This window comes from Asterias amurensis, chromosome 15, assembly GCF_032118995.1.
Source record: "Asterias amurensis chromosome 15, ASM3211899v1".
Taxonomy (NCBI): domain Eukaryota; kingdom Metazoa; phylum Echinodermata; class Asteroidea; order Forcipulatida; family Asteriidae; genus Asterias; species Asterias amurensis.
In genome coordinates this window covers 16,106,052-16,123,859 of record NC_092662.1, presented here as the reverse complement: position 1 = coordinate 16,123,859, position 17,808 = coordinate 16,106,052, and the positions used below count along the sequence as shown (strand labels likewise).

At 41.0% G+C, this 17,808-nt stretch overlaps 3 protein-coding genes across 3 annotated transcripts; 2 read left to right on the top strand and 1 right to left on the bottom strand.

Moving 5' to 3' along the window:
* Positions 1-4,670: 4,670 nt before the first annotated feature.
* On the bottom strand, positions 4,671-10,615 carry LOC139948091 (kelch-like protein 20). The gene is made up of 8 exons (XM_071946121.1): positions 10,489-10,615; positions 9,095-9,648; positions 8,407-8,565; positions 7,715-7,925; positions 6,861-7,044; positions 6,165-6,308; positions 5,089-5,431; positions 4,671-4,862 (listed from the first exon to the last, which is right to left on the bottom strand). Exons 2-8 carry the CDS (start codon positions 9,611-9,613, stop codon positions 4,671-4,673), a joined length of 1,752 nt encoding a protein of 583 aa, XP_071802222.1. The 5' UTR covers positions 9,614-9,648; positions 10,489-10,615.
* Positions 10,616-10,855: 240 nt separating this feature from the next.
* On the top strand, positions 10,856-14,990 carry LOC139948459 (ankyrin repeat domain-containing protein 45-like). Its single transcript, XM_071946607.1, has 6 exons — positions 10,856-11,194; positions 11,974-12,106; positions 12,619-12,786; positions 13,242-13,336; positions 13,577-13,718; positions 13,887-14,990. The coding sequence occupies exons 1-6, from the start codon at positions 10,937-10,939 to the stop codon at positions 13,910-13,912; spliced, it is 822 nt and encodes a 273-aa protein (XP_071802708.1). The 5' UTR covers positions 10,856-10,936; the 3' UTR covers positions 13,913-14,990.
* A 1,498-nt stretch (positions 14,991-16,488) lies between these two features.
* Positions 16,489-17,808, top strand: LOC139948412 (uncharacterized). Its single transcript, XM_071946558.1, has one exon. The coding sequence runs from the start codon at positions 16,489-16,491 to the stop codon at positions 17,806-17,808; it is 1,320 nt and encodes a 439-aa protein (XP_071802659.1).

The window sequence follows — 17,808 nt, the reverse complement described above, 5'->3', positions numbered from 1 at the left end:
AAATCTTACTTGCTGTGGTGATGTAGTTTTTGAGAAATGAGTAGAACAATTGCACGAAAATACATTTTTCAGGATTTGTTTTACTCATTTCTCAAAAACTATAGCACCTCAGTAAGTAATAATTTCAGGGGAGCTTTCTACCATCATATTTTCAAACTGAGTGAGTTAAATGTCAATCTGTGGACATTGTGTTTTGTGCCCTTTATAAAGTACCCAGACCCTTTAATGTTAATATTATACATTATTATGTACTACAAATTGTTTGTACTTAAATAGTAGAAGAAAAACACATTTTTCTGGGTCCAATTTCATGAAACTGTGGACAACAACTTTCAGAAAAATTGCCACCGAAGGGGCATTACTGCCTTTTCGAATCCACGGCTTCGGGTCCAGATTCGTTTCAGGCTAGCTGGGCCCCCCGGTTGTTTTGACAATTATTATGCCAGCTTTGTGTGGCTGCTCAGGGCTTCAGACGAGAGGGCGGAGCCTAAAGCCGAATCCAAATCCGAAGCCGTGGTTTCGAAATGGGCCTAGGTTTCTGACACGTCCCTCCACTTGGTGTGTGGATTGCGACCCCCAGAAGCCTTTTTAGTTATGTAGTCTTTTAGCAAATGTCAAAATCGATATAGTTAAAGACAGTGGACACTATTGGTAATTGTCAAAGACCAGTCTTCTCACTTGGTGTATCTCAACAGATGCATAAAATAACAAACCTGTGCAAATTTGAGCTCAATCGGTCGTAGAAATTGCGAGATATTAATGAAAGAAAAACCACCCTTGTCACACGAAGTTGTGTGCTTTCAGATGCTTGATTTCGAGACCTCAAACTCTAAATCTGAGGTCTTGAAATTCAAATTCTTGAAAACTACTCCACTTCAAATGGAGCCGTTTCTCACAATGTTTTATAATACCAACCTCTCCCCATTACTCGTATGCTAATCAACATTTTGTATAATTACCAATAGTGTCCACTGCCTTTAAAAAAAATAATAAATGTTGATAACTCAACACAGACTGACCTACAAAGAGTACATGTATAAGCTTTCATAGACTTTTGTTCAGACTACTACTTAATAATAGTTCTGCGGTTTTATCTGGGGGGGGGGGGACTCAAACCGTTTAGATAAGGAGAAATGTGCCCGTTGGACATGTTTTTGTATTCTTTACTAGAGACATGTTTGTGAAAAATAATGAAAGGTAACGTTTTGCTACCAACCAGGGCCCAATTTCATAGAGCTGCTAAGCACAAAAATTTGCTTAGCATGAAATTTCTTCCTTGATAAAAACAGGATTACCAAACAAATTTCCATGTGGTTTTCAGGATAAGCAAACAACAGCTGAATACCAGTAACAAGCTATATGCAACAAATGGAAATCTAGTCGGTAATCCTGTTTTTGTCAAGGAAGAAATTTCATGCTAAGCAAATTTGTGTGCTTATCAGCTCTATGAAATTGGGCCCAGGCTCTTACTGAATAATACCCATGTCTACATCTCTAAAGACTGTGAAGGGGGTTACCCTATTTCAGCCCTAGGAGTAGGTGGCAACATGCCCCTGGTGACAATTGATTTGGGTTGATAGCCCAAATAAGTTTAGCGTAGCCCTCACCTTGTGGCATAAAACCATGTGATGTTTACTATCATATCTTTTTGGTTATGAAACGAAGGGTCCTTCGAAGTCAATAGACCTTTATCATGCTGCCTCCATCTTCGTCATGTTCCCCGTACCGAATAACAGTAATGCATGTTAATAATCACCTTCCAATAAGGAACCAGACTATTTTGTTCTTCCAGCCTTGGTTTGGTGACAGTGATATCAATGAGAGAAATTCAAGATGGCGGCTGCACCGTGATAAAGGTCTATTAGCAATTTCTGTAGGCCTGAGTGTAGCCCTCTAGAGACGATAAAAAACACACTTAATTCTTGCAATGCACCCAATTCTAAATTTAAAACAAAAAGGATCTAGCGAGCCCTTCATACTATCTCTGGCAAGTATATATGGTCCAAGTTTTCACAAACACCATGGCAACAAAAAACTATCGGGAAATATTTAACAATAGTTCAGCAATGGGTTTTTCACAAATGGAGACAAAAAGTATTACAGTTAATTTCAGTGGTAATGTTAAATTGTGGGGAAAGAAAATATACACTGTGAGCAGCATGGGTAAGAGACATTGCTGACAAAATGATCTGAAACTAAGATGAAAATTTATATATTGAAATTAGGGGTTATTTTTGCACCAGGGATAAAGAATACAGTTTGTTTTTTTACTCCTACACCGACTAAAAACACAATACTAAATACAAATCGGTGTAAGGGTAAAAAAAAACATACAGTGAAAAAGATGGTATTTCCACCTTTTGAACCCCTGGGGGTTATAGATTACCATAGAGCTTTTGTGAACCGTATTCTCAGCGCTAGATAAGTAAATCAAAGAGCAGGATTTCTTTATATCTGAAGAAAATTACAGCAATTATAAGTCTAAATTCAGATGCCAATCTAAAATTTCTGATTATCTGCAATATTATTTTTATAAATATAACAGTACACAGATCCAGTGAGCCCCGCCAAAAGCAACAACCAATCACATGCCTCTTGTTCTGAGCCTAACTTCATAGAGCTGCTTCTGCTTAGCAGAAATGAGCAGGATACCAGTTGCACGCTTTACACAACATAGTAGTTTGGCTGGTAACCTTATTCTGTTAAAGGCAGAGGACACTATTGGTAATTACTCAAAATACTATTAGCATAAAACCTTACTTGGTAACAAGCAATGGTGAGAGGTTGATAGTATAAAACATTGTGAGAAACGGCTCTCTCTGACGTGATTTAGTTTTCGAGAAAGAAGTAATTTTCCATGAATTTGATTTCGAAACCTCAGATTTAGAATTTGAGGTCTCGACATCAAGCATCTGAAGGCAAACAACACCGTCTGACATGGGTGAATTTTCTTTTATAGTTATCTCGCAACTTCAAAGACCAATTGAGCTCAGATTTTCACAGGTTGGTTATTTAATACATATGTTGAGATTTAACAAACGAGAAGACTGGTCTTTGACAATTACCAATAGTGTCCAGTGTCTTTAAGCACAATTAACCAGCTCTATGAAACTGAATTGTGCCACACACAAAAAGAGCCCACTTTCATAAAGCCTGTAAAGCACAAAAACTTGCTAAGCACAGAAACGAATTGCTTAACAGAAACAGGTTACCAGCCAAAATTACATTAAGTTTACATTGTTGTGACTGGTGCTCAGCTAAATTTTAGCTCAATTTTCAAAAGTCTTTCATTGACGACAATCTTTTAGCAATGTTTTAAATTATATACTGTAAATTTTCTGCATAAGGTTACATTTTTACAAAGCTACTGGCTCTGATGAATACAACACAGCTGAAATATCTTTTTCTCTGTTTTGAAAAAAGCCTAAACCTCATTTGTTGACAAACTTAATGTGTATAATATTCAAATCTTTGAAGGCCAAACATTGCTTGTTTGGCAATAATATTTTCGAAAGCCTTTGTATGTTGGAAAACTTCTACCTCAGAGTAGTAGCAAAACATCTTACTTTTGGGTATGGGTGGCCATAGACCTTTTCCGCAAAAACCCATTAAGTGTTGAATGAGGTGCATGCTGGCCTAACTAGCTATGACTAGCTAGACCAGCATTAGCCTCATTCCACGCCCAACACATGCGTACTGAGTATTTGCGATAAGGTTTACAGGCCTCCAGTTTTCTTTCTACTCACAACGAACTCGTGCGTTCCTTTAGCTTTTCCAGGTCGACCCCAATGTGCTCCTCTGGGTGAGCCCCTGACATGAACTAATCTTAAGACAATGAGGAAATACTTAGTGAAACCGATTGAGTTGTAAACATACTGCAGAATCTTGTCAAACAAAATATGGACTCTCCTGTTCTTTCACTTTGTTGAGGCAAAGGAGCCATCATCTACAATCCTCTTCAACAGTAGCGCAAACTAAAATACAATGTTTTCTTACTGTAAATGAAAAAAAAAATTTGGCCTTGTGTGCACATGGTTTTCATGTCAGTAGGCAGGCACGCATCAAGAACAATTTCAGTTCTTTCATAGAGCCCACAATTTTAGAGTTTGAGTTGACATTGGTACTGACATTGACATACACCTAGTTTAATTCTGCACAAACCAAAAATGTTGACGACACCTACAAAACCACACTCACAATTTGGTAGACTATAAAACAATCAGACAAAGCTGGACTTGAGACCTCACGATATGATACAGCTGGAGGGCTGAGCATTGAGCCCTGCGGCACCCTCCTGTGGCAGAGTGGTGAAGGGCCAAGCAATGAGCCTTGTGGTACCCTCCTGTGTTTGAGTGCTGGCGGGTCAAGCAATGAGCCACGTGGCACCCTCATGTGTCTGAGTGCTGAAGGGCCAACTAGTGAGCCCTGCAGCACCATCCTTTAGAAAAGTGCCCAAGAGCCAAGCAATGAGCCATGAGGCACTCTCCTGTGGACAAAGCTGGAGGGCCTAACAAAGACCCTTGTGACACCCTCCTGGAGGGCCAAGCAACGAGTCCTAGAGGGCCAAGCTTTTAGCCCTGCGGCACCCTCATGTGGTAGAATGTCATCAGGTACCAGGACTGCTGCTGAAGCACTCTCATATAACATATGGCAACTTGGGTTAGAGTTCGTCACCAGACACTGGGTTCTGATTGTGGTAGCTTGACCACCCCAACCCCTCCACCGAGCCGTCGATAGTTCATACTGCCGCACATGCGCCACGATTTTGTTTCTGGGTCATAGACTTCCACTGTCTTCAGGTACGTTGTGCCATCAAAACCTCCAACAGCCATCAGCTGGCCATTGACTACCGCTAGTCCAACCTGTGGAAAAAAAGAACGACAACTCTTGTTAACTGTTTCACTAAGACAAACAAAGTAACCCGACAAAGCTCATGCACGTTTCCATTTTGTTTTCATCAAAGACGTCTGTTATTGGCGTTTTGGGGCAATCCAACTATAAGAATAAATCTCATTCAAACAAGGATTTACACCTAATCAAACCCTCCCTTATTCTTATTCACAAGAGGAGAAACAAAACAAAACTTACCCCACTTCGTCTTGAATTCATGGCGACAATGGGCTTCCACGTATTCGTCGTCGGATCGTACCTCTCCGCACTGCTCAGCTCAGTCTGGTCGTCTCTCCCCCCGACAGCGTACAACATATCGTTATAGACGGCGCAACCGAGATGTTTCCGCCGCGTCCCCATGGGGGCGACCGGCGTCCACTTGTTGGACCGGGGGTCGTAGCGCTCGACAGTGTTGAGGGGTGACGTGCCGTCCGAGCCCCCTACGGCGTACAGGAAGCCACCGAGAACGGCCACGGCGACACCGAGTCTACGCGTACTCATGGAGGCTACACGAGTCCAACGATTAGCGTGAGGTTCGTATCTTTGTAAGTAAAAACAGAAAATAATTCAAATTGATATGTAAGGCAAAACCTAAGTAGAAACATTTGTGTTTTTGTATCGACTGCAACTCAACAGTTAAAGTTATAATTCTACCTGTAAGTAGATACACACAAGGTACCAAAGATAAAAATGCTCTAAATATGTTATTTTCAATTGGTTACTTATAAAACATGCATTCCTTCTTGTTATGATGATAACATTTCAGTATCTTCCAAACAGCTTTCTCCAGAAGACGATCAGAGCATACTGATCGAAACATCAAGTTGAAACCAACGGTTTGTTTCAGAACCACCCCAACTCATTAGAGATAGTCATTACATAGTGTTACCGCAAACCTTTCCATATCGTATTTGCACTATGCAAAGTTTCAAATCCTACTTAACATTTCAATTAAATTTATTTTTTTTATTAACACAATTTACAAAGGTGACGACATGTACCAAATGCATCTGCCACAGCATTATTACAAACAAACACCAACGCTCAGAAATCTGAGGAACGACTTATTCAAGATTTTTTTCTCAGATTCAAATATTTTTTGTGACAAATTTCTCAAACAATCTTTTGAAGAATCCTTTCTCACTTTCATCAGCTGTAGGGCTCCTTACCTATTTGACTTTAAGAGTATTTACCGTCTATGACCTTATGTTTGAGCACTCTGAAGTTAAAAAGACAAAATACATTTGGTATCGTTTCCACAAACATACTCTTACCTTTCTACTATGTTGAGACACGACACCCCATCCTGGCCGCCCACTGCATACATGAAGTTATCCAGCACAGCGACGCCGACGCTGGTCCTGCAGGTGCTCGTCGGTGCAACGTCGCTGCTCCACTGGTTGGTCTGAGGATCGTATCTAATATTCAGGAGGGAAGTTAGAAACAAAAATATTCTATTAATAATAGATCAATCATATTGATTGAAGAAATCTTGATGCACTTAACAACACTGAAATTATAAAGAATGAGACAACCCATGTTCCTAGTATACACAATGACATTGATAGTAACAATTTTCGATTTGTACAAAGGAATCAGACTCTTTAAGGGTGACATGGCCAAGTATCAAATTCAAGTTCTGGTGGTTTAGTCTCTGGGTTGAGGGTTCAAATCCCGGTTATGACATTTGTCTCCTTGAGCAAGATGCTTCATTATAATTGCTTCTCTTCACCCACGGGTATAAGTAGAAGTTCAAATTGTGTGTGAAAAAACCTTTGAGCGCCACAGGCAGCCTAAGGCTGTATTCTACACAGGGAGTTGAGAAAGATTATCGTAATTTTTTTGGGTCAGTGACGAGGGCACTAATGTATATGAGGATTGAACCTTGTGTAAACCAAGGGTTTTATCCGATAGTTAACAATTAAATCTGCACCTCTCTCTCGGTACATATTATTTTCTTTTAAACTTACCTCTCTATACTATTGAGATACGACGACCCATCGTGACCTCCGACCGCATAGAGAAGGTCATCTAGCACTGCCACGCCCACCCCACAACGTCTCTTGCTCATTGGTGCAACCATCCGCCATTCAGCGCTCTGAGGGTCAAACCGCTCCACGCTGGAGATGGCATCGCCGCTGCACCATCCGCCAACTAGAGTAATAAATAATAATATTAATCAAGATTTGTAATGCGCAAATATCCACCCTGTTGGGTGCTCAAAGCGTAGTATTACTTACGCAAAAAGTAGTATTACGTACGTAGTATTACTTACAAAACAAAAGAAAACAGTCCTTGAAAACCTGTGACATAAGACTAGTTTTTAGAATTTGAATTTTGAGGTACAAAGACAAGAGAGAAAAGAAGATTTAGTCACATCTTTACAACACGCACATGTTCATGTTATTTCTCCGACAGATCTGTGACTCTAGAGAATAAATCTTCAGACAGACAGAAAAGTTGTTTCCACAAAATATTCTATTTACCTCCGGTCACAGTCACTTAATGGGTAAGAGTCATGACGAACAACAAACTAATTTAAGGAGGTAAGTTGAAATGTTGACATTTCTACCTTTTGGTAAACGCCTGGCAAACAGGTATACCCTTGGGACTAGCCAGCCCTGCTCTGGAAGAGGGGTATGCAGTAAAGCCAGGGGCTATTCTTGAAACAAGCAACCAGAACCCCATGGAATACGGACACAGTGTAAAAGTGCGCGGGGGTAACCTTGGGGTGAAAAAGTTCTGTGGCCTCCCCGGGCGGGGCTATATTCCACGGGGATAAGAGATACAGTGTGAAAAGGGGTTGTAAGTACAACAACCTTACCAGCAAAGAGCACCTCTCCACACCGGATGGGCTTCCTGGGTCTTGTTCTCGGACCCTGCATCAATGGTCTCTCCTGGGGAAGCAGGAGGTAGTTCTTGGCCTCGTCAACGAGATCTCGACATGCCTCGTCGCTCCGGATGAGAAGATCTGTGCTGACGGTGCCCACTAGGAATTTGGGATTGAGAAGAGGGAGACGGACGTGCTGGAGGACCTGGTTGGGGAGAGCATGGAATAGTTATATCGTAAAGCATCTGGCTCAAGAATACAAGCGAGGGACTCAAACCCATAGAGACTCGAACCATCACTTCTCTGATGATAAACACCAGAGCTTGAGTACGATGCTCTTAAAGGCTCGGCCATGACACGCAACATAAGTTGTTAAAAGATCACTGTGAGTATATTGAGGACCTAAAGATAAGGGTCAAATTTCATGGCTCTGGTTACCACAAGCAAAGAATGGCGCTTACAGAAGCAGGGAAATCCGCGCTTACGTCAACCGAATTTCACGTGTTAGCAGGGAATGATTGCTTGTAGACATGCATACTCCACATTGCTAGGCATTCTTTACTTACACAGCTAGCGCAGAAATTTGGTGCTTGCACTGTAAGTGGAGAATGGTGATTATAAGTGCATTATTCGGCAGTAAGCAGAGCCATGAAACTGGGCCAAGAACCCACAAGGCTGGTTCTTACCTTTGATAATTCACTCCTCCTCTCCGGTATGTTGTATTTGACCCACGATATGACTGAACTGTAGACCTGTTCTTCACTGCGTACATTCAGCTCGTCGCTGCCCGTGATCTCGATCAGCTGATTGACTGGCAGAAGCATAAACTCCTCACTCTCCATGACCTTATCACCAAGGAAGAAGAAGATCAAATCAAAGTCACAATATCATAGAGGTGCTTACCCAGATAATACTGCTTAACAACTTTCTGCTAAGCAAAAACGAGCAGGACACCAGTCGCAACTTGTACATGTGACATGGTAGTTTGGGCAGCAACCTTGTTGTTGTAAGCATAATTTTGTTGTGCTTAGCTAGATTTTGTGTAAAGCACCTCTCTAAAATTTGGCCCAGGCCTCAAATAATACACTACAGAGAAAACTGACATATAGGACCAATAAAAATTGAATTGAATTGAATTGAATTAATGTTTACATGATTTTGGGTTGAACACCAAAAAAGTTTTCTAGACTGGAATTTGTACCAACACCTCTGAAGTAATGTGTCTGTACTTTACCAACTGAACTTTATAGCCCTATGCTGGCAGTTTCCCTATTTTGTCAATATCTTTGTTCAGAGGTGCCAGTCAGAAGCAATACAACCGTTAACTGCTGTGTAGCCAGTGTAGCCAAGTCTACGACACGACCTTCTATTTACCTGCAAAAAGTTCTGTTGTGTAAATTTATCCGCCACTCGCAGCAGGTCCCTACAGGCGTGAGTGTCGGCAAATGCCCTGATGCCTAAACAGTTCGATGGATCGAGCTGTCTCTTCAGAAACTCACAGCACGCCTCCTGAATCTCGGACAGTTGCAAGAGACACGCCGCAGGAAGGAGCGTCTGTACATTGCTCTCTTCTACCGTGATGGTCGACGTATACGCAAAGTCTATGAGTTGCTCCATGGCTCGCTCGTCAATGTCTCGTATCGTCACCTCCGTCTGGCGACTCTCGGCCAACTCTCCGGTGAACATTGCACGAAAGTACGGACTACATGCAGACAGGATTATCCGGTGGGCATAGATTTTGTTTTCGTTGACTACGATGACGACGTCGCAAAGTTCACGCTGCCTGCGAAGAATGTTGATCATCTCTAACGTTTCTCGCGGGTGGCGGTCTGAAGTGTAGACGAAGCGTGTCGACTGTGAGGGCGTCTCAAACACTTGTTGGGCCCCTGCCATTTTGAAGAATGATTTGTGCAGAGGACTCCTATATGCTGCAGTAAATCATATGAACAAAAACTTACATTAAACTTGAAAAACAAAGTCCAGTTTAGGTGAGTTATTGTCATGTAAAATTCTTCCTGTTCCATGGCCAGGTTTTCCCGAGGATTTTTTCTGGCATTCTGCACCCACATTTGTTGATGCTTGGCAAAAGCACACTGAATTGAAACATCTTTCCACCTTTGAAACAGTGAAATATAGTTGTAGTCGGACAGGGATATCTTTTCTGAAAGAGACGGTGGAAAAATGTCTATATCCTGCCGCCCACCCATTCATTAATATGTCATGGAATAAAAAGTTTCTAATTTATTTTCAGATGCGATAGGCTATTCCTTTTTCTTGTGTAAAATTAAGTTACAAGATGGTGGCAGACCCCAAAAATCGTTACAAAATAAAAACACAAAAAATGACTAATTAATGAAATGAGTCATCCCACAGCCACACCACTTCAATCGGGTATTCCTTCCTTCAATCCATACACAAAATTGACAATGTAAATAAAGATTAATTTAAATGGAATGAAAAATTGAATTTTGCGGGCGGCATTTAGGCACAAAAACCTCTTTATTTTTGGAGGGTTTTCAATGTCCCTAGAGCACGCATTAAGTAATTGGTAGTAGTGGACGCCAATATAAAAATAGAATTGCTTATCTTAATTTTAAAACATAAATCATAAATCATAAAATACAGCCAAGAAAAATGCAAATTCAACTTTTGTGACTTGCTGCCTGTCGATCCGCAGCAACGAACGCGGCGGAACGGTGAAGAAATTAAATTTTAACCAACGAAACCCCCAAATTTTCACTACAAACATGAAAAACAAATTAACTTACACAATTTTCAGGGAGTCTGTTACTTGCCACACAGAAATTGTTGTTTAATTTTCCACTCAAAAAGAGTTATAAAATCTCCTTTGACATGTTTGAAGGGCGAAAATGGCGTCAATTCAGCAGAATCTTTGACCTTTAAATTAAATAGCGCCACCAATCTTCAAAATTGGTCAGGTAAACATTCTTTCTGCAATTCTTGTGAAAACAGGCAACAAATTTAATTAAATGTATAATATGTTTCTTTATTTCATACAAAATAAATGAATTACATGTTCTAAATTAAATAATAACTGTATTATGTTTATAAAAATATAAAAATATTGATATAAATAAGTTATTAAAATAATAATGTTGTTAGAGGTCAGTCATCCTGGAAACCGAACGCTGTCGATGTCAGGTTTTGACATCACGAAAAAAAAATTAATAGAAAACCCAACATTTTCCTCAAAAAATGACAGTTGAACCTTCAAATTCAGAAACAGAGGTTGCCTCTCAGCCGAAGAAATCCAGCAAACGGCTCAACATCGTGTTGCAGTGTGCCGCAAAAGGCGACGCAGCCCGTCTTCAAGATTGCTTTTCGAAGGAGGACGACCCGTACCACGAGCGGGTCGAGGGCCAGTTGAACTCCCGGGACGATGGCGGCAGATCCCCGGTCGAGATCGCTTGCACCGAGGGCCATATGGAGATACTAAAATTGCTCATTGAAAAGGTTATTTCTCATAGCATTTTGCAGATATTTGGGTTAATTTAAGGGAATTGAAATTAAGTAATGCTTAATTAAACATTTAATTAAATAAAGAAGACGAACGGTCGTTTGACAAAATGAATTAGGCCTATACCCTCCTCAGCTAGCTCACCATGCTCGCTAAAGACCCTAGCCTAGCTAGCATATTAAATAAAAAATAGAAATAGTCTAGTTGCGATAACGTCGCGATCTACTCCTAGAACTATTTATGCGGTTTCTCTTCGTTTCGTTTCGTACATCTCTCACGACAATAATGAGTGTGCTTTTTGTCTGGTTCTTTTATAAAGTTTTAACTTTGTCAACGCAAATCTCTTTTTTTTCTTGCCAAAATTAGGCTCTATGTGTCCTTTGAACTCTCATTGGCCCTGGGGGCGACAGAAAATCCACTCCGCAATCTCAAAAAATGTTTAAAATAATAAATTCTTACCGTAATTCAGTCCCCAACCACTCCGTTTTACCACTACCACTACACTACAAGTGCTGATTGTCCCTGACCGTGCGCGGATTTTTTTCCCAGGACAAATGTGCAAATGTGGAGAATTATCTGCACATGTTTGTCCTTTGTGTACAAATCATATGGACACGCGTCTGAGAACCACGAAGAGTGTGTTCCCAGACGCGTGTACTGGCCTTTTTTACCAAAGAAAACATTTGTGCCTGTGCCCTTTCAAAACGAGACATCAGGCCTAGCCTGCAAACGAAAATTGTATTGATGTTGATTATTGATATTTTTTCTACTACAGGGATCTGATTCCAATATGAGAAATCCAAGCACAGGACGCACAGCGCTGGACATGGCTTGCATCTTGGACAGGGAGGATATGGTGAAGGAACTTCTCGAGAAAGGAGCTGATGGGGACTCCTCAACAGAGAGAGGTATAAAAAGGAATGACAATCCCCCCCCCACCTCACAGTTGTGAAAAACATCCTGCAGAAAACTTTAAAGGAAAAATAACCTGCAATAGCCTTGCATAACGCGAAAACGCTACACACGCACCTGTTGTTAATACGAACAATGAACAGCTATTATCCAATGATTTGCTTCCTTTGGCCTCAGTGAGGATGCTTTTTGGCTTCGGAAGGCACTTTTTGAAAATGTTGACTTGAACATGACCCCCCCCCCCCCCCACCACACACACCATAGCAATGTAACAAGATTATGAACAGAGTAACTATTTATGGCTGAAAGAATTGGTTTACAGGTCTTTGAAAATTTGCATATAATTAAACTTTTATTTGAAATTTATTTGTAGCCAAAAGTTGTATTGAATTATACTTCATTGTAAAGATTGTAATATGATATCACAGTTTTAATAGCTTTTGTCACTGACTTAGTAGCGTCAAATTCAAATAAATTTGTATAAATTGTTTTTGTTTATTGCTACAAGGGTACACAGCTCTGCATCATGCTGCAGCCTGGGGTAAACTAGCCTGCTTAAAACTACTGATTCAGTTCGGTGCCAATCTTCAGGTTAGGACGAGCCATGGAGAGCGCCCTCACGAGACAGCATTGAGATATCAACATGAAAAATGTGCGCAGTACCTAAACTGGTCTGGTAAGTGAACGGTTTCCTGCAAATTTTTGCTCAATTTCGGGTTGAACAAAGAAACATTGACATAGGAAGGATTAGAACCTGTGACCTTTGAAGTAATGTGCCGGTGTGGCAGGAGATTTCGTCGCCGTTGTTCCATGAAATGCTTTACTTTTTTAGAATACATTAAAACAATATCAATTCTCGATAGCGAGAATTACGGATTTATTTTAAACACATGTCGTGACACGGCGAAACGCATGGAAACAAGAGTGGGTTTTCCCGTTATTTTCTCCCGACTCCGATGACCGATTGAGCCTAAATTTTCACAGGTTTGTTATTTTTTATATCAGTTGTGACTCACAAAGTGTGGGCCTTTGGACAATACTGTTTACCGAAAGTGTCCAATGGCTTTAAGACTGATCGCCAAACGTATACCTTCCCTTAAACCCATCTTCATTGTGTAATTGTTACAATAGAAGCCCGCCGTGCCCTTCTTGCCGTCTTAAGAGAGATTAAAGAGAATGTGGAGGATGTTCAAAAGGTCCAGGGCAGACTCACCAAGGATGAACGGGTAAGAAAACAAACAGAATCTTGGTACAACCCAGCCCTGGAATTTCGCTGAGGGCACTATAAGGACTGCACAGTTTTTCCCTGAGATAATTATTTGTGGTCTTCCTCTTACATCTAGAAACTGAAAATGCCTTCTTTGTCTTTTCTTTTTTGGGTTCTTGGCTAGTGTAGGGATTTAGTTTTCTTTTCTGAGAGTCCTAGGCTTCACAACCAGAACTAATCAATAAAAATGAACTTACAGATGACGGCCCTGAATGCATGCACAGAGAAGCAGGAATGGCTTGATAACGGAGGAGAGAATTTAACGGTGGCGGACTTCAACAAACAGAAACAGGTCCTCCGCGAGATTCTTGAACCCATCGTCGTCAAAATGTCCGAACCTCGTAAGTTATTTTCATTTCAAATGATAAAGTCCAAAAGGGAAAGGGAAAATCAACTACCAACTTCTTATGTTTCTATTTCCACGAAGTCACTCAACAATTTTCAACAACAAAAACAAACTTTTTTACACCCAAATTTGTTTTCCCTTCCTTTTTCTTTTCTTTATCCAGCACCCGAAAAGCCACACAGAAGATGAGACAAATTTTTAAAGACTGACGAACAGACCTTGATCATGCTGCCACCGTCTTGGTCAAGTTCCCTGTATCCAATAACAGTTATGGATGCTGGTATTCATTGTACAAAGAAGGATCCATACTTTTTTTCCTTTCAGCCTCGATTTGGTTACAATGAGTCGAATTGGAGAAAATCAAAAATGGAAGATCCAATCATGGCACAATTTCATAAAGCCTGTAAGCACAATAACTTGCTTAGCACAGAAGGTATTGCTTAGCAGAATCAGGTTACCAGCCGAAATTACATTAAGCTTGCATTGTTGTGGCTGGTGCCCGACTCAATTTTACCTTAGCAACGAGATTTTTCAAGCAGTATTTTGTGCTTATCAGCTTTATGAAATAGGGCCCTGTTGTTTACTTGTTTGTGCTGTACATTTTATTTACACTGTGAAGAAAGTTTTGAATAAAAGGGGGTAGGTTTTTGAACCAATCATTCTTGGCTTGAAATTCACACTGGATTGCATGCCCTGAGAAGTCCTGATATCTTGTGTTTTCAACTGTAATACCTTCAATTGTAATATAAATTATATTATCTGGTTTTACCCTCACGCCGATGTGTGTAAGCTCTGTTTACTCAGTACTTTCCCGAGCTCTGTAAAAAAAATCATGGGCAAATCTGTCTGATGGGAATCGAACCCTGACCTTTGTGTTGCTAGAGCAGATGTCTTACCACAATTCAACCAAGCTTGCCCAGCGGTTGCTAGAGGCAGTGGAATCCTATAGCAGTTGCTACAGCAACGATTTAGTAGATGTTAAATAAGCATTGGGGGATATAGAATATCATTTGGGTTTAACCTTACACTATAAATGCGTGTAAGCACTGTATACTCGGTACTTTCCCGAGCTCTGTGGAAAACAATCGTAGGCATATTACTTGGGTGTAAGGGTAAAACCAAATAAAGTTCTTTATCCCCAATGCAAATTTAACATCTATGACTCGGACATCATATTATGTTTAAAATGTTGATTTTTAACCCGATAAATATCTTTTGTAAATTTGACAAGACAAATTTAGATTAATCTTCTTTAAGTGCTTTCAAATAATAAAAAAAGGTTATACAATCAACTGAGTAGAAACTTGTTTTCTTATTTTGTTTTCAAACTTGTAAAGATGTGTTTTGGGTACAGTAAAGAGTTTAAGCTGCAAAAGCCCCAAGGTCATATGGATTTTCCATCCAAAATTCCAGCCTTGTGTTTCTGAGCAATGACGACTACAGACTGCATAACTTTACACCTGCTCTTAAAAACCTTTTGCATTTAGTCAAAATATTTTTTTCTGTAGCGTGGTCGTCTTATTCTTCTTCAATCCAAAGCCATTTTAATCCGAAACCCTAAAAAAAAATGCCTTTCGGTTGTTGTTCCAGATGAAAGTATTTTCTTATTGAAAAGAAAACCCCATCTCAACTCTCAACTCTGGAAGTGTAAAGATCATGTCATCCCTGTGGCAGTCCTACTTTACTGAACACTGAACTATATAATCAGTCATTCTGACCATTATCGCACTCCTGGGCGCAGTGGGGGCATTAATGACTAACAAGACATTAGGGGTGAATTACAGGTGCCCGGCCTAGTTTTCAGGTCAGCACTTAGTGCACTCAATAGAATTGGTGTTGCTAAAAGATTTTTCTAAGTAATTCTTCTCTTACTTTTTTTTTTTTTTATTTTTTTTTTAAAGTCAAAGCCAAAAGTTTGTGTTGCCAATCATTTTAAGAGTGAGTCCTTCCATAACCAGAAAAACAGAGAACAGAAATAGTAGTATTAAAAACAGTTATAGATCCTCTTTTAAACCCTGTGTAAAAGTACTGAAATTATTTCGTCTGAATTCATTAGAAATCATTAAAAAAAATGTGTTGACATTATTGATAATCTCCAAAGAAGACCCGCATCAGGCGACTTTGGGAAATGATCATGAAAGAAACAACAAACGTCACCCATGAAAGTTTTTTTTATAGAAAGGAAAAGACAAATGAAGAAGAAGAAAAAAATGTCACAGCTAGTATTTTCTTTGACAATTACCAAAAACACCAATACTGCCTTAATTTGTCACACGCAATGCTGTTTACAACCACAAATTGGTTTGTTAATGACCCGTGATGTGTGTAGGGAAGTCTGACTTTTTATCAGCCGAAAGACAAGGGCGGCCCGCACTATGATTAGAGTACACTATCTGAGAATTGCAAACGGTTTCAGTCACCTGAGTCCTTAACACGTCAACATTTGCGTTACCAAGACAACTGATAAGTCACAAGGCAACAGTCTGCATGTATGCATAGTATTTCATCAAACCTGCGACTGACGTGATGTGTTTTTGCCCACTGTTCCGCAACTTTACATTGCAAATGAGTATTAACCTCCGCGGATGGCGATTTTTTCACTTTAGGCGGGAAAGTCTCCGATTATCTTGTCTGCAACTATTTAAGAGCATGGACTCAACCGCGTATTTCACTTCGCATGGTCGACTCGAGAGATCGACAACTTAATATACAGCAGGCACCGTTATCCAACAATAGCCAACAAGCCAGTCAGACACCCGGCAGTTATGGGAGACACAAGATTTCCAGAGAACATCACCGAGGAATTGGTGTTTGATCCCCGAGATACCACGACCGTTGCTGGTGGATTCGAGCCCGGTCCTACCCAAAACACCGACCCATGGATTGTGTTCCAGATTGTTTTTTACGTGTTTGTAATCATCTTAGGTGTTCTTGGAAACAGCCTCATCCTCCACGTCTACTCTATCAAATCTGGTAACAACAGCACCAATAAGACCACTACCAGTACCCTTGTCAAGGTGCTTGCAGTATCTGACCTCTTCGTCTGTCTGTTCCGCTTCAGAAACTTAGCTTTCCTCCACGCTGCCGCGACGCAGGGCACGGTCTCCCCGGCAATTTTGTACTTTGAGATACCGGACAAGATTGCGATTGGTACCACAGTTGCAGTGACTGGTGTCATAGCATTTGACCGGTACGACTGCGTGTGCCGCCCGTACAAACGTTTCCTGACGCACAAAAGGACATTGGTGGCAGCGGTGGGATGCGTTGTGCTGTCCATCATTACAAACGTACCTCTAGTTGTGGAGATTTCTCTTCCATCCGACTATCGCCCGTTGTTCGTCGTTTTTCTGAAAACCTTGTTTCAGGTAATCACTTTTCTAACTTCGTTCATTTTGATTATCGTGTGCTACTCTAAAGTGTACTACCGAATCAGGCAACATGTTAGAGTGGGTGTTGGCGTGGTGGAGGTGCGACCACGCGTTTCTCCTGGTGGCTCAAACAGAGGACAGCGACAAGTTGGAGAGCGTGTAGTCTCAACAATGACGTCTGCGTACCCCACAAGAGGCACAGATCTGACCGTGATGAACCTCTCAACAGTGGCGGGTTCGAGTGCGTCTGATTCCGGGGCGGCCATCCTCCCGGACCCAGTTACGGTCCACCAAGGAAATGGGCCTATGGAGTCACCAGATAGGCCTGCCAGACCTGCCAAGTATGCCACCGTAGCCTGGACCGCATCCACCGAGGACGGAGACCAGGGCCGACGTGCTAATGACGCCGTGGAAACAAACCGCAACGACGGCAATCGAAACGGTCAGTCCCTGCAACGGAAAACCACCCGTATGTTATTTCTTACCAGTGTGGTGTTCATCCTGACATGGCTGCCGCAAGGAGTTTACGCTGGGACCGCGCTAACCGGAGGTGATGCTGGACAAACTGGTACGCCTCCCGTGTCTGCCGATGCTGTTTTCAACCTCAAGCCCATACTGTTTATGAACAACGTGGTTAACCCTTTAATCTATGGGATTGCAAATAGACGCTTTCGAAAAGATTGCATAGATGTCCTGCGAAAAATATTCCATTGTTAG